Source organism: Saimiri boliviensis, chromosome 4 (assembly GCF_048565385.1).
Source record: "Saimiri boliviensis isolate mSaiBol1 chromosome 4, mSaiBol1.pri, whole genome shotgun sequence".
In the NCBI taxonomy this organism is placed as follows: Eukaryota; Metazoa; Chordata; class Mammalia; order Primates; family Cebidae; genus Saimiri; species Saimiri boliviensis.
The window spans coordinates 145,641,939-145,664,983 of record NC_133452.1 but is presented as its reverse complement, the minus strand read 5'-3'; the positions used below and the strand labels follow the sequence as shown (position 1 = coordinate 145,664,983).

Sequence of the window (23,045 nt, the reverse complement as noted above, 5' to 3'; positions counted from 1 at the left end):
ACAAAACTAGGTGATGTTACAAGGATTTCTCTTCTTCATCTTCACCCTTCTTCTTGAGCCAGAGTCTTGCTTTGTTGCCCAGGTCTGTGGCCAGGGCTGATAAAGGATACGCCCAGGCTGGAGTGCAGTGGCGCGATCTCGCTTTACTGCAGCCTCTGCCTCATGAGTTCAAGTGAACTCAACTTCCTGAGCAACTGGGATGACAGGTATGTGCTACCACACCTGACTAATTTCTGTATTTTTAGTAGAGGTGGGGTTTTACCATGTTGGTCAAGCTAGTCTCAAACTCCTGGCCTCAAGTGATCCACCCACCTTGGCCTCCCAAAGTACTGGCCCATCTTTATCATGCCTTGCCCATCTTCACCACTCCAATGACAGATGAAATCAGAACACATCCCTACTCTTCAAAGAATAAATTAAGTTAGTCACAAAAGCTTGCCCCTGCCAGGATCTTAAGCATGTCCTTAAATGGAACACATGCTCCACAACACTCTTTAAAAGTCTACAGTGTAAAATAAAGAGCAAAGCGAAAATTAATTTCCTATTTTCCCAAAGCAATTTTAAAGGAACAATCCCAATTTTAGAAACAGGCTTTGTTCCAAATGAGGCATATTTCAATTCTGTTTCGAGTATCATTTCTTCGCAGCTTTGCAGCCCAGCACTTTCTGGAACAAGCTTTGCAAATTGCAAAGCTCAATGCCCTTTTTCCTACATTGAGCTTTCCCAGAGGCGTGCGCTGGCTCAGTTTCCCAAGTTTGTTTTGGAAGACGAGCACCACTCAATCCAAATTTTCAACGTGGGAGCAACTGATAAAGAGTTCTGGGAAGTTAAAAGCTGGAGCCACGGTGATGTTTCCGTGATACATGTTTTGTACTTGATGGTAACCTACTATTCTGCTCAGCAACTGAGCTGTGGTAAGAAAGGCTTGGGACAAAGGATTTTCAAACCTCAAAAACATGAGAATCCACATATAGGGAAGTGGCAACTCACAAAGCTATACCAGATACAGTAATAAATTAAAAAGGTCTTTGCCCCAACCTTTCTCAAAATAAATGGAATTAGCATCACTCTCACCTCTCTAATTGCCAGAATATAATTACTTTTAAAAGATCATGTAAATTTATTCACCGGAAGAAAGCATAAGAAGTTACAGGCTTTATCAGTGCTACAAACCAACTGTCAATAACGACACATAATTTATTATGCTACCTTCATTCTGTGAAGTTTATTTTACCAATATAACAATTCTACCGAGGGTCCTCTTACAAAACTAAGATAAACTCCACAGAAAGACTGAGTAGCATTATAAATGCAGATAACTAACACATACCCATAAAATGACTATAGCCAAAGGAAACAGAGTAAGTTGCTTTATAAAGGCACCTCAATATCATCTAAGAGTAACTTGAGCCGGGCGTGGTGGCTCAAGCCTGTAATCCCAGCACTTTGGGAGGCCGAGCGGGTGGATCACGAGGTCAAGAGATCGAGACCATCCTGGTCAACATGGTGAAACCCCATCTCTACTAAAAATACAAAAATTAGCCGGGCATGGTGGCGTGTGCCTGTAATCCCAGCTACTCAGGAGGCTGAGGCAGGAGAATTGCCTGAACCCAGGAGGCGGAGGTTGCGGTGAGCCGAGATCGCGCCATTGCACTCCAGCCTGGGTTAACAAGAGCGAAAGTCCGTCTCAAAAAAAAAAAAAAAAAAAAAAAGAGTAACTTGAAACTTAAAAGGATGTAGCCCTCAGAGTCTGTGTTATGAGGCCCTCTGAGTGTTTCAGCAAAAAAACAAAAAACTTTGGGGTGGAGCCCAGATCTGCCTCAAGCAGCCAACGCTGGAGGGCTGGGCTCATCTGGAAGAGTGTGCACATACATGGAGGTGTGCATCCCACGTGTGCTTCAGAGAGCAGGCGGTGAGCATAAGGATGGGGAAGGGTGAGCTGTGGGGTCAACTGTGCTGTTGAGGACCATAGCGCAAACCAGCCTTGTGGAATCAAGTCTTCAGATAAATGCAACTCCAGAAATCCACGCTACAGAGAATCAAGCCACAGCAGAGGCCCTACCCAATCTGTACCCCTTAGGGGAGGGGCCAAAAATCAGAGTACAGGGCCATGTCAGACAAAACTGGCACAGTTGAGACAGAGCCTCAATCAGGTTATAGACGAGATGGAACAGAGGCACCTGGGTGTGGGTGCCCTGGGAAGCCCAAGCAGAGGTTCTCTGAGCCCTCAGCTTACTATCGGCTCTGGAGACCCCATGAGGGAATTCCTGTGCACTACCCACTCCCAGCAGGTGCCAACGGACCTTAGGAAGCAGTGGTAGTGGAAGACAAACAAGAAAAAGAACTTTGATCTTAAGCACTAAACCCTCACAAGTAGACTGATTTCTTTCCATGCTTCTCACAACCTGGGTTGCATTACATGTTTTAATTCCTGCACACACATCCCAGGGCAGTTCTGGCCCCTGATTAATGTAACAGGCCCACAGGTATGTGCTTGGGAGAGATCACAGCTCACTACTAGAGTCTCAGATTCTGGAACAGATCCACCGGGGCAAATAAATCTAACTCCACTCTCTATGGCACATTTTTGTAAGTGTTCTCACATTTTTATAATTTTTTTCAAAAGTACAGTTTTGCTAACAAATGAAATGGCAATGACTTTTACGTGATTTACCAAAACCCAAATCTTCTTTTAACCCATTATTTGCAACTTTCTGCAAAGACATAATAAATGTAGTGTGATAAGCCCCAATACTTCAAATACATTGTTACAGTAAATTACAGATTCAGTGTAGCAAAAAGTAAAACAAGCAAACTTAAAAAAAAAATCGCTTTTAATTTATTATCTGGCATTATACAAATATTTACTCAATATTCCCTCTCTGGCACATACAACAAATAAAATAGTAATAACCATTATTGATATGTACCATTTAACAAGCACTACCCCAAGTGCTTTGCATGTAATATTTACTGATCATCACAACATCCCCATACAGGAGGTACGGATGAAACTACCTTTTACAGATGAAGTAATTAGGACACAGAGGTGTTAAGTAACTTGTCTGGGATCAAACAGCTAGTAGTGGAAACTGACACAAGAAGACACAAAATCTGAGGCCAGGTGTGGTGGCTGTCACCTGTAATCCCAGCACTTTGGGAGGCTGAGGCAGGAGGATCACCAGAGGTCAGGAGTTTGAAACCAGCCTGGCCAACATGGTAAAACACCATCTCTACTACAAATACAAAAATTAGCCAGGTGTAGTGGCTTGCACCTGTAATTCCTGCTACTTGGGAGGCTGAGGCCAGAGAATTGCTTGAACCCAGGAGGCTAAGGTTGCAGACAGCTGAGATCGTGCCACAGCTGAGACTGCATCACTGCACTCCAGCAAGGGTGACAAAGCAAGACTCTGTCTCAAAAAAAAAAAAAAAGAAAAGAAAAGAAACAAAATCTGAACAGACCTATAATAGGCAAATAAATTAGTAAGCTCAGATGGCTTCACTAGTGAATTCCACCAAACATTTAAAGAAGAATTAATACCAACTCACCACAAACTTTTTCAAAAAAACAGAAGCGGTAATGCTTCCCAGCTCTATAAGGCTATATTTTTCTGATACAAAAACCAAAGACATCACAAGGTAGGAAAAAAAAAAAAAAAAAAAAAAGCCACAGACCAGTATTTCTTAGGAATATAGATTTAAAAATCTTCAACCCAATACTCACAAAACAAATCCACGAACATGAAAATGATTATATCCTAGAAAAAAAGGTAGTTTAACATCCAAAATAGAACAGAATAGGCGGGGCAGGGTGGCTTATGCCTGTAATCCCAGCATTTTGGGAGGCTGAGAAGGGTAGATCACCTGAAGTGAGGAGTTTGAGACCATCCTGGCTGATACGGCAAAACCCTGTCTCTACTAAAAATACAAAAATCAGTTGGGTGTGGTAGTGCATGCCTGTAGTCCCAGCTACCCAGGAGGCTGAGGCAGGAGAATCACTTGAACGTGAGTGGTGGAGGCTGCAGTGAGTCAAGATCACACCACTGTACTCCAGCCTGGGTGAGAGAGACTCTATCTCAAAAAAAAACAAAACAAAACAAAACAAAAAACAAATTAAAAACAACAACAACAATAGAATAAAGGACAAAACCAACCCAACCACAGATGCAAAAAAAAATCATCTGACAAAAATCCAATGCCTTTTCATGATTTAAAAAAAAAACCACACATACATACTCAAAAAACTAGGAAAAGAAAGAAACTTTCTCAAACTGGTAAGGGGCATTTATTTTAAAAACCCACAACTAACATCATATTTAATGGGGAAAGACTGAATGCCTTCTCCTTAAGATCACGAACAAGAAAAGATGTCCATTCTCTTCACTTCTATTTGAAATTGTACTGCAGGTTCTAGCCAGACCAAGTAGGCAAGAAAAGGAATACAGACATGATATAGGATGACTGAGGAAATCCATTAAGTAACTACTAGAATGAATAAATGATGTCAGTAAGGTTGGAGGAAACAACATCAATATATACATTTAACTGTATATCAATATACTAGCCATTAAAAATTGAAAGATTAAATTATAAAACTCTACTTACAATAGCCACAAAAATAATCAAACACTTAAAATTAATAGATATAAAACTTGTACTCTGAAAACGAGACGTTGAAAGAAATTCACTAAGACTTAACAAATTGAAAAACATCCTATGTTCATGGATCCCAAGAGTTACATTGTTATGATGGCAATACCCCCAAATTGGAACTTTGAACAGTTTGTCAATTCCTAGACTTAAATATGAATTTACCATATGACCCAGCAATTGCATTCCTAAGTGTTTACCAAGAAAAATAAAAACACAGGCCTAGACAAAAAGTTGTGCAACAATGTTGATAGCAGCTTTGATCATAATAACCAAAAAGTTGAAATAACCCAAGTGTCCATCAACTAATGAAGGGATAAGTAAAATGTGGTATCATATCCATACAATGAAGTACTATTTGACAACAAAAGGGAAACCGAAGCCCACCGAAGTGTACACTTTACCTGGTGTAATGTATGATGTATGAATTATATTGTAAGATGAAAAACAAAACAAATGTAAACGAATACGGACATGCATGTATTCATGTAATACAGACATGACACCCAGAGCACCACAGCTTCAGCAATGATTATTTGTAAAACACATTGCCACACAGGTTATTCTAGAAGACAATAACTACGTTTTTTATAGCTGTGTTTATCTCAATCATGTCTCAAAATGGAAATTTTCTGAATCAGGAGTGACTGGCCCTACCATCAAGAGATGTCTCATGGAAGATCCCAGCGGTCAGTGGTCAGGGCCAAAACGCCACTGGGAGGATCCTCCGCACCAATATGCCCACTGCCACTGCCAACCTGGAGCTGGCCCGTGGGGAGTTTCACTAAGCAGGGGCTCAGTAGGAAAAGGTGACGGAACCACCCAGGAGGGGAATAGGCAATACCTCTAGGACCAAATTCTGAGAAGGGCAAATATGTAAAGGACAAAGACTTAATGGAGGCGGGGCACGGGCAGAACTAAACAGAAGGGATAAATAAATGACACCAACGAGCCAACATGGTGAGAAAAAAAAAAAAAAAAAAAGTGCCAGGTGGGGTGGCTCATGCCTGTAATCCCAGTACTTTGGGAGGCCAAGGTGGGCGGATCATGAGGCCAGGAGTTTGAGACCAGCCTGGCCAAGTGAAACCCTGTCTCTACTAAAAATACAAAAATTAGCCAGATGTGCTGGCACACGCCTGTAGTCCCAGCTTCTCGGGAGGCTGGGGCAGGAGAGTCACCGGAAGGTGGAGGTTGCAGTGAGCCAAGATCATGCCATTGCATTCCAGGCTGGGCGACAGAGCAACTCCATCTCAATCAAAAGAAGAGATAAATAGCTAAAATGTGAAATAGAATCGTAAAGTAGTGACACTACTCAATTTCTTTGCACCCAAAAACACTCCCAGGAGGAGATGGGGACAAAGAGAATAACCCACCAGGACTGAAATTTATGATAAAAAAGTAAAACACTTTGTAAATTCCTAAAATATTCACACTTTTCATGAAGTCATACTATACCTCACTTCTAAGAGTTTAGACTGAGATATTCACAGGCTTTAAATTATTTGCAGCATGACTTAGAAATGTAAATAATAATAAATAACATTGAGTTCTTACTTTGTGCCAGGAACTATGATGCTAAACTAGTTATCAGCTAATCCTCATCCTTATCCAATGAAGTAGATACAATTAAACACCTCATTTTTAGGGGGTCAAAAGAGCATGAAGGAAAATAATAAAACAAAAATCTCATTTTAAATGAGAAAACTGGGCTACAAAGAGTTAGGTAACTTGCCTGACGATAGAAAATTTACAAGTAGCAGTTGAGACTTGAATTCACGTACCTAGTTCCCAAATCAAGAAACTTAACCACAATATCGGTATGTCCCAAGTGTACGTATAATAAACTGGGCCATCTCATTTTAGTGTTTATGTAACCAAATATAACTAGCATATCAATTTTATAATAGTTACATAAAGTTTTCTTCTGAAATAAACATGTAAGAAATGTGACTCAACTTTTTTTTAAAAGCGAGCAGAATAAGGACTGGACAGGAATACGGAAAAGTAGACCCCTCAAAACACGTATGATCAGCCTATGAACTGTATTTTCCATAGGTTGACCCAACACAACTTTAGTATGTCTACCACTCTGCTGTGTCCCACTCGAGTGAGCATCTTTCTCTCTCAAGAAGTGATGTCCTGATGTTTACCAGATTTTCCTTTTCTTCATTTTATCCTAACTTAACCTGAAGCTCCAGGGCGAGGCCACTTAACTATTGAAAGGTCCCAGGCTTTTTTTTTGCAATGAAAAGATCTGTGAGGAATCTGGTAGGCATATGCGAGCATTTTTTAAATGGCAGGGCTACATGGATGCTATTCTTGGAGGGTTCTTCTTTTAAATGTGATAATCTGCCCACTTCTAGCACCCAAACAAACAATCTCCAGTTGGCAGAGATGAAATGAATCTGTGTTTCATCCTGAAGAACTCTCAAGGGCCACAGACCTTGCCAAAGTACTTCCATTTCCCATGATCCAATATCTCTAATACTCCAGAGATACTATGCATCTCTGGTTTTTCCATGCAATGGACAGAACTCCAGAACTCTCTGTACATTTAGGCAAGTCTTCTGAAGGCTCAGGGGCCGCTGTCCTGCCTGCCAACCTCCAGGTACCAGCCAGCTCCCCAAGCAAAGGGCACCCTGACCCACCTGTGCATGTTCCCATTGGTGGTAAATGACTGGCCGCACACTGTGCACTTGTATGGCCTCTCACCAGAGTGCACCAGCATGTGGCGATCGAGGGAGCTGGCCGAGCTCAGTGACTTCCCGCAGATGCTGCATGAGTGGTCAGCTCCTCCAGTGTCTGTGTTGTGCTGCAGAAAGCAATGATCACAGTGGTCACTTAAGAAAATGCGTCAAAAGCTCAGCTCTTGAGAAAAGCAGATCCAGAGCTTTATTAAAAAAACCAATGAACTTTCTTGGCTATGCGTTTCTGTTTCATTTTAAATATCTTCCTGAAGGAGGAAAACGTATCAGGAAAGCAAGCAAATAAATATTTTGTATGATCTTCCACTCCCACGTTCTGTTTTGAAAACTACTTCTATTGAAAGGCTCAGAAAGAAGTGGAGCCTTCCCAGGTCTTTTTCCGAACTACCTACTGATTCACTGACCACATATATAAACTCCTATGAGCAGAAGGACTCTCAACAGTGAAGCAAATATGTCCTCACATTGAGAGTCAATGTCCCCCTTCAGATTTGATGACTCAGGCCTGCCGTCAGAGAAAGAGAACTGAAACCTGCACAGGGCAGAGTTTCAGCCTTTGAAAGACAGTAAAAATGAACATTTCTATCCAAAACCAAGTTACTTTAGTGACTTGATGTTATTCAGTGCTATGTTACGATTTTACAGGGTCATCAATCCTTCACTGTTATACATTCATCAATATTTTTTCATGAATTGGACATAGCAGAAGAAGAAGGATGAATCTCACAATAAGGGAGAAAAGCAAAAAAAGACCCCAAGCCAAGTAGATTTTCTGCTGTGTGATGTACATTTACACTAATATAAGGAAGAGGGTTGCAGCTATGATCTCATTATGTTGTAAGGAATTTGATTCGGACCAACAAGCAACATACAATGAAAGGTCCTTTAACTCGATGTTCGTTCAGATTTAAAAGTGGATTTTATTTTATTTATTTATTTTGAGACAGAGTTCCAGTCTGTCAGCCAGGCTGGAGTGCAGTGGCGCAATCTCGGCTCACTGCAACCTGCTCCCGGGTTCAAGTGATTCTCCTGCCTCAGCCCCTGGAGTAACTGGGATTACAGGCACATGCCATCACGCCTGGCTAATTTTTGTATTTTTGGTAGAGATGGGTTGGACAGGCTGTACTCAAACTCCTGACTCAAATAATCTGCCTTTGGCCTCCCAAAGTGTTGGGATTACAGGTGTGAGCCACCACACCCAGCCAAAAGGGAATTCTGTGTTGACCTAAGACTGTGTCACAGGAATACACATACACAAAAATCATTTCATAACCACCCCCCAAAATTATTTAAAATACTAAATTTAAATTAGGCACAGCTACAAATCGTCCATTAAAATCTAATTACCACCTGAGTACAGTGGCTCACACCTGTAATCCCAGAACTGTGGGAGGCCAAGGTGGGCAGATCACCTGAGGTCAGGCGTTCAGGACCAGTCTGACCAACATGGAGAAACCCTGTCTCTACTAAAAATACAAAATTAGTCGGGCGTGGTGGCACATGCCTGTAATCCCAGCTACTCGGGAGGCTGAGGCAGGAGAATCACTTGAACCTGGGAGGCAGAGGTTGCAGTGAGCTGAAATCACGCCACTGCACTCCAGCCTAGGCAACGAGCAAAGTTCCATCTCAAAAAAACAAAACAAAACAAAACAAAACAAAACCACCACCACCACCACCAAAAAGCAAAACCCAAAAACCCAATTACCCTGCCCTCTGCTTAAGGAAGAATAATTTAAATAAAAAATAGGCTGGTCTGGCTGGGTGCAGTGGCTCATGCCTGTAATCCCAGCACTTTGGTAGGCTGAGGCAGGTGGATCACAAGGTGAGATGTTCAAGACCAACCTGGCCAATATGGTGAAACCCCGTCTCTACTAAAAATACAAAAAAATTAGCCGAGCGTGGTGGTGCATTCCTGTAATCCCAGCTACTCAGGAGGGTGAGGCAGGAGAACTGCTTGAACCCGGGAGGCGGAGGTTGCAGTGAGCCGAGATCATGCCACTGCACTCCAGCCTGGGTTATAGAGTGAGACTCCATCTCAACAAATAAACAAACAAAAATAGGCTGGTCTGAAGGTAGTGAGTTATCTCAATTGATTGCTCACTGTGAGTGTTTAATTCCTTGTTCTACTCTTTCTCCTCTTCTCACTACTGTACTTCACTAAAAAAAAAAAAAAAAAAAAAAAAATTAAAAACAGAAAAGCAGTAGCCTACCTGGCGAATGTGCATGGTCAGCTGGTGCTGGGTAGTGCAAATCTTCTCACATAGGGGGCAGTTATAGGAAGACTTCTCCTCTTTCGTTTCCTAAAGAGATTAAAAAGGAAGATACATTTCAAATTACAGTCAACGAGTGCCTTTTCTTTCTGTAATAACCACTTGTGTCTATGTAGCTGAGAGCATGGGCTCCAGAACCCGCCCAGGTATGAGCTTGTGCAAGTCACCATCCTGTCTGCCTCAGTTTCCTCATCTGAAAGATGGGAAAAACTGTACCACCTACCATACCATGCTGTGATGCAGGTTAAATTAACACATGCAAAGCACTAGAACAGTGCTCAGATTATAGTAAGTGCTCAATAAATGCTAGCATTCTAATTACAGATACCACTCAATCATCTGTGACAGCAAAAAATTAAGCATCGACTCACAGAAGAGCCAGAAAGGAATACATTTCTCCCCAAGTCCAACCTGGGTTCCAGGCACAATTTTCCATCAGGTTTCAGGGCCTCCAAGAACACATGAGAGATAATAAGATTCTCACCAAAAAAGCCCACCCTACCAAGAGGGAAGCCCTTAGTGCCAAGCTGTGCACCCAGTGGGCACGCTGTGATTCCTCTGCCCACTGCTGCATCTGCTTAACACTGCTCATAAACAACCAATAAAAACATCACTCCAAGAAGACAGCTGTCCTCATCACGACAACTTTGATCGGAATGCCAACCCAAGCTAAAGATTTCCACAGAAGGTAACAAAAGAACCGACTCAACCGACTCACTACTTGGTGAGGGGGCTCCTTTCATGTTCCCTCGGAATGCACAGGTCAAGTAGTATGTTTTGCCTTTTTAAGGAAAAGCCAATGTTGTTCACCAATCCTGTGCTACAGATCCTCTTTCTAAATAATTCGTGTAGAGTTCTACGCTGTGTGCATCACTGACTCCTCACCCTCACAGCCCCTAAGCAACACGGTTCCTGTCTCTATACCCAAAACTAACTGGACCTAGGCTTGGATACCTCTCTCAGGAATTTGGAGTTGGGACACTCGGATATTTCTAAAGATCTGCAGAATCACCTGGGGGGCTTCTTCTATGCATTTAACCAGATTCTTGACATGCTACATCACATCAGTCACTGGGGGACTGGGGTTGGAGGAGTAGAACCCCAGAAATCTGTTTGTCTCACAAGCTCCCCAGATGATGGTGATATGTACCCAGGTTTGAGGATGGCTACGTTACTATGCTGGGTGATTATGAGCACTTGAACTGAAAGTTCATGGAGAGGTGGGGCCAAACCCAAGAAGGCTTGCACCTTGGCAAGCCCAAGCCAGGAGAAAGTAGTGTGGAAGATGTCAGGGCTAACCCAACAGGATGGAGGGTACTGTCCCTAGGGTGGGATGCTCCATCTAGACTCTGAGTCATTTCCTGTCATCGGGCATCTTTCAATAGATCACTTTTCACTTGTATTCATTTGAATGAGTTTCTGCTCCTTGCAAATAACACCAATTATTGAGCACTTACTATGTGCTAACTCTGTATACAGAACCATCAGGGTTTTTTCACAACCATTAAGAGACGAGCACTATTATGGATCCCATTTTCTGGATGAGGAAACTGGGGTACAGAGAGATAAGTAACCTGCCCCAAGTCAGAGAACTATTAAGTGGTAGGCACAGCATTAAAACCCAGGCCAGCTGCTCCACAGCCCATGCTCTAAACCACTAAGCTATATAAAGTCTGACCAAAAGAAGGATTAACCCCAAGGCACTGAAAGAAAACACTCTTGTGGTTGCATATGAGAGATGATGAAAATAAAAGTCACCCTGAAGACTATAAAAACAAATGGCACCATAAACCAGATGGGTGGAATGAAGGCATGATGATGTCTCGCTCACAGCCACCTTCTCTCTAGCTCCTCTTCAAAGATAAACAAGTCTCATTCTGAGCAACAGGAACTTAAAACAAAAACAAAAACGGAGTCTCAATGTTGCCCAGGCTGCAGTGCAGTGGCACAATGTGGGCTCACTGCAACCTCCGCTATCCAGGTTCAAGTGATTCTCCTGCCTCAATCTCCCGAGTAGCTGGGACTACATGTATATGCCACCACACCTGTAGAGATGGCGTTTTGCCATGTTGGCTAGGGTGGTCTCAAACTCCCGACCTCAGGTGATCCACCCACCTCGGCCTCCCAAAGTGCTGGGATTACAGGCATGAGCCATGGTGCCCGGCAGGAACTTTTTTCTAATCCATGGAATTGGGTCTGAGAACTAGGCATGCTCCACATTTTCTCACTTTCAAAAAGAATTAAGGATATGGATTCTACAAAAGATGAACATCTTAGAGAGTGGGGAAAAAAATTCCCAGTCTTACTTATTCATCATACTAATAGTTGTTTCTGAGGTATAATGAGGGGAGGGGATGTCACACTTTTTCAGCCCAGCTCTACGACAGCAGTCGGAGTAGAGCTGGCCAAGGACTCCCATGGGGATGGGGGTGGCGGTGGGGAGAAACAAAAGCAACAGCAACAAAGTAGGAACACTTGGTATAACAAGGATGGATGTCTCACAGCCAGGCCAAAAGTTGGGGATGAGTTCAATCACTGGGTTATTGTTGTCAAATTAGTAAATAGGTAATTTTATATACACAACATTTTTTAAGTCACCAGCAGAATGTAAATACATGTTTCAAAAAAATCACCAAGTCTCCAAGTGACCAGCCACAGGGAAAACAATTTTTTTTTTTTTTTTTTTTAAATCATCTTGCATTCACCTTGCAATAGACAGCAGGCACACTGTGCAGCTGGTGGGGCTGACTGGTGTTGATGATGGGGTGAATCATGAACTGACACCCAAATCTTCTCTGAGGCTGGCAGCAGTGTGCTAAGACCATCATACAGGTCTACAAAATCCAAGGTGTCTGAGAGGAGGTCTACAGACCCAGATGTAATCTTTTAAAATGAACCAGGCCAGGAGTGGTGGCTCACTCCTATTAAGCGAAGCACTTTGAGAGGCTGAGGTGGGAGGATCGCTTGAGCCCAGGAGTTTGACACCAGCCTGGGCCATATAGTGAATCCTCATCTCTACAAAAAGTTTTTTTATAAGTTTAAAAAAAACAAAGCCAGATCTCACAGTAATTAAGACAGCTTACACAGATTAGCTGTATAGTTTATTAAACTAGGAATCAACCAAGTTCTGGTGAGAAATAAAGACCCTGTCTCTATTTAAAAAAATAATAATAATAAAATGAACCTAATAGAAAAGAGAGCACTGTGATACTGGAAGAGAGGTCCTACTGGAGAATTTTGTTTTTGTTTTTTTATAGGACATGAGGGTCTCATTATATTGCTCAGGCTGGTCTTGAACCCCTGGGCTCAAGTGATCCTCCCACCTCAGCCTCCCAAGTAACAGGGTTTACAGACATGCCATCATGCCCAGCACCCTAATAGAGAATTTTGAATCCAATTATTGCAGCCATGCTGGTGGAAGGAGCACACTTCCTGAGATGAAGGACAAAATTAGCGGCTAATGTGATAACTATCCATTCCATAATGAAACAATCTGGCACCCTTGTCAGCATCCGGCTGTGGCTAATCTCTCCTAGAACCCTGAGCTCACACAGACGGGGCTTTCCCCAGGCTCCCTCTCTCAGCCCTCCCTGTCTAGTCCACAGGTAAGGAGAATGCTTCCTTCTCCCCCATAATCTCTCCCCACTGAGTTTTTTTTTTTTTTTTTTTTTTTTTAGATTAATAACTATATTTATCAGATTGCCTCTGGCCCAGACCTCCATTTCAAAAGCAAAGTTAGGACACCAGATCCCTGGAGGAGAAAGGAGGGGGATGAAAGGTGACCCTGCCCTACCTGCACAGTTGCCTCCTCATACCTTAAGAGGCAGCCTCCAGTTAGCATGCAAACATGGGAGATGCTGTGGGCATCCTTCAGGGCCCTAACCATGGTCTCTGATCTGGAGCCTGGACTTGGGACAGCTTGGAGCTATGTGAGGAAAAGCTCTTCCTGTCACTCCACTTGTTCCTGGTAGAGCAGAAGGATGAGGGCAACAACCTTGTCTCTCTTATTCTTCCCCAAATGCCTGGCACCTGATACAGCAGCTAGCTGGATATAGGAACTGGGTACATATTGTCCAATGGGTTGATGGATGGAGAGATGGATGAATTGACAGTCACATGAAAGTGGAAATAAACCTTTTCTTCCCAGAGCTAGCACTCCTTCTCGACTCAGGCCACAGTCATACAGGCTGAGAATTTTCTCAGGCACCCATAGGAAGAGAGGCACAAGGAGAAAAGGAAAAAAAGAGAGAGAAAGGAATCAATGTTCCAACCCTAAAACATCATGGAACTCTGGCAAGTTCTCATCCTTGAGCAAGATGTGGAGAAATGCACCTTCCCACACACTGCTGGCAAGGTTTGGGGCTGGTACAACTTTTCTTGGAGGGCAAGTTGTATTGAAAGCCTTAATTAAGTCTCTATTTCTAATAATTTATAGAAAACCATCCTATTAATACTTGGAGAATTCTGTATAAGGACAGCCACAGTAGAATTATTTATAAAAAAGAAAATTAGTTCACAAAAGCCCAGCAGGTTTGCTTTCTCATCCATCTCTGGTTCCTAAACAAACGCAAGACCACCTTCTCTCCAAGGATTTAGTATAGTCTTATTAAATCAGTTAAACCGAATTATAAACATAAGAAAGTAAATTCATATTACATGGATCCAGAGATGAAATGAGAATTATTCACTCTCTGCCACCTTCCTTCTGTTCAACAATATGTTGCCAAGACAGCAACAACTTTTTGAAAGTGTCTCATTTATATATACATTAAAGATTCATCTTAATTCCCAATAGAGAAGATGTTCAGTTTTATAGCAGCATTAACCCTTTCCAATTCCACCTATTTACTTTCCCATGTCTCCTGATCCAATGAAAAATCAAGAATAAATACCATCTTAAGTGGAATTCTCTGAAGCCAAATTTGGTGCTTTTCAAGGATAGAAAGCTGAACAACAGCCCTAGCACAAGCGGTCCTTATTTGTCACCTAATCTGCAGACACTGAAAAATACCCAGGTATATGAATGGAGACAAACTACATCACAGTTGAGAAATCAGTCACATTCCCTGCCACAGCCATCACACGAAGAAAGCTTGAGTTAAAATCCTATGGTGGGGCCAAAAATAAGGGCGCTTCCACCAACATTGGCACCACAGCAAAGAAAACTTTCTCCATGAAAGGAAATTAACATAAGCTGTGAAAATTTTGCTCTTGAAAAATGATTAAGTCCTCTGGGTATGTCTGTTTTATTCCAAATTCTTCTAAGATTTTATCATAGGAAACTGGGAAACATCTCCCAATGTCTCACGGATTGAACCCACCGGAGGTCACCACCAGGTACGAACACTTACCTGGTTCCTTCTGCCAATCCGATTTGGTCCTGGAGGCTTCGAGGGGGACTTGATGCCCTGGGGGCTCCTGCCATTCTCTGTGACCTTCCCTACACTCATGACCGCCGACATCATGGTGTTGATGGAAGACAGGTCTGAACCTTCCAAGCCAACAGGCGAACTTGACGTCATTGGGACAGGGGTTTAAGCTTCTAAGAAGCCTCTGCCATAAAACTGAAAATCGGAAATTGCTGATGTGATCATGGGGAAGTTTAGGCTTCTGTCATTGCCAGGGGCACTGGCCATGGCTACTGTAATTGTAATTCGGGGCAGAAACATCCAATATTCTCTTTTTCCAGTTAACAGCCACATTCATGCCCAGAATGATGGAAGCTTTCAAGGACTAAATAACCTTGCTTTTCTTCTGAGTGTGCACTACCAACAGGACTCAATGTCATGAGAGGCTGGTTTCTTTACCTTTTCTAATCGAGATTAGGCAAAAGTGGGAAAGACCAAGCCAACAATTACAAGGTCCAGAAAGCTGCCACCCTACCAGTACTCTCCTAAGAACCTAGACTCATTTACTACTATAGGAACGTTCTAAACCTAGAACTAGTAATGAGAAACACAGGTTTCATTTAACTCCACTGGTAATACAGTGACTTTGGTGGGGAGCCTGAATTTTGCAAGAGATTTGAGAAGCCAACGCCATCAGAATTACAAACAAATTTCAAATTGACATATAAAAGCCTGTTTCTTAAAATAGATACATATACATAAACAAGCAGGTCGCATAGCCTAGAAAATGGAAAGAAGAACCCCCCTACCACCACCACACTGCTGATTACCTCCATTTTCTGACCCAACTGATAGACTATGAAATTTCCCCCTGCTGTAGCTATCATCCACATGGAGTAGGAAATGAGTCTGTGTTGACCTCTTTTCTTCTCTTGGTAGCACTCGTTGACACTGGAAGGGAAGCAAAGGTCCAAAATGAACATCTTTTCACTTAGTGAAGAAAAAACTGAAATTGTTTATTTGCTGTAATCTTAGACCACTATATTCACGAAGATGCAAGGAGCACAAATGAAAGGCAGTGCCTGCCTTTCTTTCTTCCAAAACCACATTCTGTAGCTGTTTCTCAACCTTAACTGATCTTAACCCTTGCAGTGCTGCCTGCCACACATACTCCCAACAGCCAAAAGAACTCTGCAGTATTTTAATTTCTGAAGCTCATATGTATACCCAAGCACCAAATTTTCTTTCATACTGTGCCTCAGTCCCTTGCAAGGATGCTCAGGCTCCACTTAACCCATCTCATGCCTCTACCTAAAAGTGACCAAAGACAAAACAGTTCAGGCATTTGCTAAAGGCTGAGTTGAGACACTCTTAGGACAGAACCAAAAGAAACCTGACGACATGAAAAGAATGACCAAAAGGAAAACTATGGCCCATGGATATGTCACAATTCACTTCTTCAGGCCATGTGCATGTGTGTTCCTTGCAACTAGAACTATATGGCTACAGGTCCGGCCAGTAGGTATGAAGTCTACTGCTTCCCTCAGTTTATTTAGGAAGATATCCTATAGCTGAAGCCCTACCATAGGTATTAGGACATTAATATCCTATTATCCCACAATGTGTGCTAATAAATTCTACAAGTCCACAACAGCAGCTGAAGATCAAGCTCATCACCTCAGCTGTAAAGAGAATGTGCAGGAACAACACAAGAAAAAATACGATTTCTCATATCTTCCTCCTCCAACTTAAGGGGATACGACCTAGCATATAAGAAATGGTACCAACCAGAGCAGCTACAAACACGCAGTACCAGCCTAAATTCTTACCAAAAGGGGCAAAGAGAATCTTAGGGAAAGTACTTGTCTTGTAAAGAGACAAAATATGCCTTCCTTGTTTTTTTTTTTTTTTTAGACGGAGTTTTGCTCTTGTTACCCAGGCTGGAGTGCAAAGGCACGATCTCGGCTCACCGCAACCTCCGCCTCCTGGGTCCAGGCAATTCTCCTGTCTCAGCCTCCTGAGTAGCTGGGCTTACAGGCACACGCCACCATGCCCAGCTAACTTTTTGTATTTTTAGTAGAGACGGGGTTTCACCATGTTGACCAGGATGGTCTCGATCTCTTGACCTCGTGATCCACCCACCTCGGCCTCCCAAAGTGCTGGGATTACAGGCTTGAGCCACCGCGCCCGGCCCACCTTCCTTGTTAATAGACATTTTTAAGCTGTGAATCAAATGGTTTTCCAACCGGTAGGTAAAAGCACTAACTGCAGAAACACACAGTTTGAGACTATGGATCCAGCCTCTTTGCCCACATCTTCTCTATGAAGAGAAGAAAGCTACAGTCAAAATTTAAAAAAAAAAAAAAAAAAATTCTATACTGTCATCTTTCCATGATGTTTCCCCATGCTAGCAGACCTTAAATTTATAGAAAATTGTGCTTTAGGCTGGACACAGTTGCTCACAATTGTAATCTCAGCACTCTGGAGGCCAAGCTGGGAAGATTAGTGGAGCCCAGGAGTTCGAGACCAGTCTAAGCAACACACCAAGACACCAACTTTATAAAAGATATTTTAAGATTAAAAGAAAAAGAAAACAGAACTGTCTTTCAAACTTCCTGTTTTTAACTGTCTTTGAAGGTTTATTTTAGGTGATTTCTCTATAGGGATAAAACAAGTACACACACAGTGCATACATGAGTGTGTAACAATACTTTTTTGCTTAATGGACTACTAAAAAGAGAGTCATCAGTTCCCTAGAATTTTTGTAATTGATCATATAATTACGTACTTGATTCATAAATGGATATCTTCAATACTGTTCACTTCATTCTTTTAAATATATATATATATATCTCCCTCATAATTTTAATGTACAGAGAATTATAAACTAACTGACTAGAAATCTAGCTTTCCTATAATTGTTACAAACTTTCCACCAATTTATACCATGAGGTTGGAAGATGATCTTGCTTATTACACGTAGAAAAGAGGGCTACTCCCGGCTACTTCAGTGGCTGAGGCAGAAGGACTGCTTGAGCCCAGGAGTTCAAGTCCAGCTTAAGCAAAACAGCAAGACACCATTATAAATGTTAAAAGCAACAACAAACAACCAACAACAAAATGCACGTGTGTATGTGTGTGAAGAAAAAGAGAAAAACGTGGTAGAGTTTGCTCAAGTCGGGGAACACGTTAAACACCTTTAAGACTAAATGCAAAACAGTAAGTTATAAAAAAATTGTATCATTGAATAAGGGAAGAAAGTGGAGAAGAGGGAAATAATAAGGAAACTGACAAAAAATATACTCGCTAAACAGAGCCAAACTGCCAGTTTCTTTTCAGTCATGCTACCAAAGACACATTCTTGCAAACTACCTAAGTGGCTTAAATACAGGAAACCTAGCAAGTCAGTACAGTTAACCAGTGTGAGGGCTGAAAATTGCAAAAGCTATCCCACTTTAAAAGGATAAAAGCCTCGAAAACTTGTTGTTTCCCATTTTGTCTGGACAGGAAGACATTTGCTAACTGTATTTCTTCCTCGGGGATAAAGTGTGACACTACCCACTGATGACACCAGGATCACTTACATTTACTTCCTTTTCCTATTTTAACTTTAAGTAAACAGCAATTAAAAAAAAAAAATAAAGACTCTTATCTCTAATCTGAAAGTATAATTAATAAAATGAAACTCCTAGCTACATTGCTTGAAAAAAAGAAAAGAGTCATTGGACTCATCCCGGAGAATCTGTTCCAGAAGCAACCAACAACCAGCCCCTTGGGCTGTGACAAGATTGTACTTCAGTTTGTTCTTATTTTTCTATTTGAGATCTCCCTTCAGTACCACAGAGCAGGGCAGAAGGGGAAGAAGCTGTTTCAAGGCACAATGAAGCTCATTGTTCTATGTTAGAAAAAAACGTACTGTAACATGTGGGCTCTTCTACATGGATCATCTAACCAGAGCAAGCTAGCCAGTATTAGGTGGTCCTATGTATCCCATACTGCCACCCTGGATAGTTCTGGAACAATAACCCAAACTAACCAACCTAAATCCTCCGATACTCAATCTCAGGGAATAAAAGATCATTTCTAACACTTTAAAGCACTTTTTTCTTTCTAGATATTTACAATTCTAGACTTCTCATTCTTTCCTCTGTACCATTTCTTCTCCCTGACATCACCCCAATATTAATAACTAATATTACTATAAAATAAGGCCAGGTGTGGTAGCTCATACCTGTAATCCCAGCACTTTGGAAGGCTGAGGTGGGAGAATGGCTTGAGGCCAGGAGTTTGAGACCAACCTAGGAGAAACACAGCAAGACCCCATCTATACAAAATAAAAATCAGCCAGGGCCAGGCACAGTAGTTTATGCCTGTAATCCCAGCACTTCGGGAGACCAAGGTGGGTGGATCACCTAAGGTTCAGGATTTCAAGACCAGTCTGGCCAACATGGCGAAACCCCATCTCTACTAAAAATACAAAAAATCAGCCATATGTGCTGGCGCATGCCTGTAATCCCAGCTACTTGGGAGGCGGAGGCAGGAGAAGTGCTTGAACCGGGAAGGTGGAGGTTGCGGTGAGCTGAGATTGCAACATTGCATTCCAGCATGGGCAACACTGCATTCCAGCATGGGCAACAAGAGTGAAACTCCATCTCAAAAAATAAAAAATAAAATAATAAATTAAAAATAAAAATCACTGGCCCTATTCTAATATAATCCCTTCCAACTAGAATCAGAGAGCACTGGAAACCCAAATGAAGTTCCCAAGTCATAGATATAATCAACGTTACCAAGCAGAACAACCTGGTATTCCAGTTTTTAACACACATGGTCTGGATTTGGGCAGGGGTAGAGAAAAGAAAAAAAAAAATGAGATGTTCCAGAGTGTGGCTTCCCGAGACAAGCCCTTGGTACCCTTTCTCACCCCACATTTCAGGCCCATCAGATCAAGAACTAACAAGTTATAGCTATAATTTCTTTCTTTCTTTTTTGAGACAGTTTCACTCTTATCGCCCAGGCTGTAGTGCAGTGGCATGATCTCGGCTCACTGAAACTTCTGCCTCCCAGGTTCAGCGATTATCTTGCCTCAGCCTACCAAGTAGCTGGGACTACAGGCACGCACCAGCACATTTGGCTTATTTTTTGTATTTTTAATAGAGGTGGGGTTTCGCCCTGTTGGCCAGGCTGGTCTCAAACTCCTGGCCTCAACTGATCTGCCCACCTTGGCCTCCTGAAGTGCTGGAATTATAGGCGTGAGCCCGTGCCTGGCCTAGTTATAATTTCAACACAATTTTGCACCAAAGCCTCAGGACGACCTGGAATTGGGTGGTGGGGGGGGACGACAATGATTAAAAGGGAGGTGGGGAGGGCATGGGAAGACTCCACGTTCAACATTGTTGTGACTCACTGAGAGTCAAAACCGTTTCACTAACCTGTTTTCTTTGTGTTATCAAACTGCCCTCCTTACTGGGGGGCTGAACCTGGCTGGGCCCAAATGTGGGCAGGATCACACCTCAGAGCCACCAGTCCTGGAGCACACAGTTGCAGCAACCTACAAAAACAAGAAAAGGTGATGTTAAAAGAGGATTAAGACCAGAAATGGTCCTCTGCTGAACATCACCCACTGGGAGTCATAAATAAGGAATAGAAAACATTTCTCATCCCTTGCCCGCAATTACAAACAAGCTGCCTGGAGCCAGGCTGATTCCATCCAGAGTTGTACCATTAACGTCCAAGTAAGAGCTTGGAGCTGAGTGTACTTTGAACAGACAGAAACACCCCTCTCCCCGAGGCAAATTCCAACAACGTCAAGGGAAACACCACGTGAGAATGGCTTGGACCACTGGCTCCCAGGGGAGCTTTGTGCATCCTGATGGCATGTTCACAGCAGATGCCTACAGACTGCCAGGTTAACAAGAAGAGGAAAGCAATGCAGCAATTAGTGCTATCAGAAACACAAGGGGAAAAAAGGAGATAGTTGAAGAAATTAAGAAATATGTAACTAGCAGTGGTTCACACCTGTAATACCAGCACTTGTGTAGGCCATGACTGGGCAGATCATTTGAGTTCATGAGTTCGAGATCAGCCGGGGCAACAAGGTGAAAACACTGTCTCTATAAAAAATGCGGCCGGGCGCAGTGGCTCAAGCCTGTAATCCCAGCACTTTGGGAGGCCGAGGCGGGTGGATCACGAGGTCAAGAGATCGAGACCATCCTGCTCAACATGGTGAAACCCCGTCTCTACTAAAAATACAAAAAATTAGCTGGGCATGGTGGCACATGCCTGTAATCCGAGCTACTCAGGAGGCTGAGGCAGGAGAATTGCCTGAACCCAGGAGGCGGAGGTTGCGGTGAGCCGAGATCGAGCCATTGCACTCCAGCCTGGGTAACAAGAGCGAAACTCCATCTCAAAAAAAAAAAAAAAAAAAAAAAAAAAGGATGAAAATGATTGTCATCAGCTCTCCCTCCAAAAGCAGGACTTCAACAATTCCTCCCTGCTCATGTTCCCTATTTGAGATAGGTTCTATTATCACCAGCAAAAATTAGCTGGGTGTTGTGGCATGTGCCTATAGTCTCAGCTATTCTATAGCTGAGGTGGGAGGATGGTGTGAGCCCAGGAGTAAGCTGAAATTGCACCACTGCACTCCAGCCTAAGCAACAGAGCCAGACCCTGTCTCAAAAAATAAATAGCAAGAATAAGAAATACATAACCAAACAGTGCTTTAAAGGATAGATTATTACATCCTTGCCTGGGTGTAAGGAGGACGTGTTGGTAATATATGTCAAATACGACCAAATGCAGACCTTTTTCCTTTCTGTAGGAAGATGCAGAAAATGTCTCAAATTACACATGCCCTTCAAAAGTTTGAGCAAGTCTGTTCTGGAGCGTCAAGGGCTTCAAGGCCCCGTGCTGGGAGAAAACTAGAATGCAGCATTTCCCAGAGCTACACCATGTAGCCACATTCTCTGGCTTTCAACACAGCTTCCCTCAGCTAAGGTAAAGAGCACAAAACTGGAAGAAAACTCAATAAACCCGACACAGACAACACCTACAGAGAAACAATTGCTTGGCATATTTTCTCACTTTTATTCCACTTTTGGAGCATCTAGAGATGAGCTGCCCATCTGTGCCAAACAACTGTCACCACGAGTCTCAGGACTGACCCACAGGGATGGCCCCTGTCCCACAGAAGGGGATGCTGAGTACCTCAAGCTGGACATTATGGCCACCCCCCACTCCCACCCCACTGAAAAAATGCACATACTCTATACTCAACAATTTTGTTAAGTACCAGGAGGGCCAGGGACCCTAGAAAACCACCCAGGGAGAGCAAGGTAAGAATCCCTGTTGCCTAATATATAACCTGCCCTCTTGTAAACTATGAATAAAGTCCATTTTATTAAAATACCTGTGGAGTTTTCAGAAATGCACAAACATCCTTTCAGACTATCTTCACCCATCTAAGGTGAAATTAAATACTGTTTTTAAAAAAGAAAGCAAAGTTATTGTTTTTTCATTTTTTTTTTAAGATGGGGTTTCACCATGATGGCCAGGCTGGTTTCCTAACCTCAGGTGATCTACTCACCTCAGCCTCCCAAAGTGTTAGTATTACAGGCGTGAGCCACCGTGCCCGGCCTCTTTTTTCATATTTTAATTAATGACAAATGTTATTAGGAACAAAGTTGGGAGAGGAAAAGTCCTTTGGTTTTTTTCTAGATACTGTCAAGATCTTCAAATAAATAGCGTGAACCACAGTTTTATTCATAATTAATAAAAACAACTTGAAAATTTTCAAAAAATTAAAGAAACAAAAATAAATAGGCCGGGCACAGTGGTTCACGCCTATAATCCCGCCACTCTGGGAGGCTTAGGCAGGTAAATCACCTGAGGACAGTTCATGACTAGCCTTGCCAACATGCCAAAACTCTATCTCTATTGAAAATACAAAAATTAGCTGAATACATGGCACATGCCTGTAATCCCAGCTACTTGGGAGGCTGAGGCAGTAGAATTGCCTGAACTCAGGAGGCAGAGGTTGCAGTGAGCCCAGATTGCACGACTGCACTCCAGCC

General features: G+C 42.5%; 1 protein-coding gene across 11 annotated transcripts in view; it reads right to left on the bottom strand.

Moving 5' to 3' along the window:
- RREB1 (ras responsive element binding protein 1) overlaps positions 1-23,045 on the bottom strand; it is a 150,910-nt gene that overhangs the window by 55,216 nt on the left and 72,649 nt on the right. For 8 of the 11 annotated variants that reach the window (XM_074398415.1, XM_074398413.1, XM_003927373.4 and 5 more), the window contains exons 2-6: positions 20,406-20,524; positions 15,804-15,924; positions 14,977-15,189; positions 9,566-9,655; positions 7,299-7,462 (exon numbers count right to left, since the gene is read on the bottom strand). In XM_074398415.1, the coding sequence (XP_074254516.1) occupies positions 7,299-7,462; positions 9,566-9,655; positions 14,977-15,147 (425 nt within the window). In that variant the 5' untranslated portion in view covers positions 15,148-15,189; positions 15,804-15,924; positions 20,406-20,524. The other 3 variants (XM_074398417.1, XM_010338075.3, XM_074398416.1) reach the window with 3 other exon arrangements.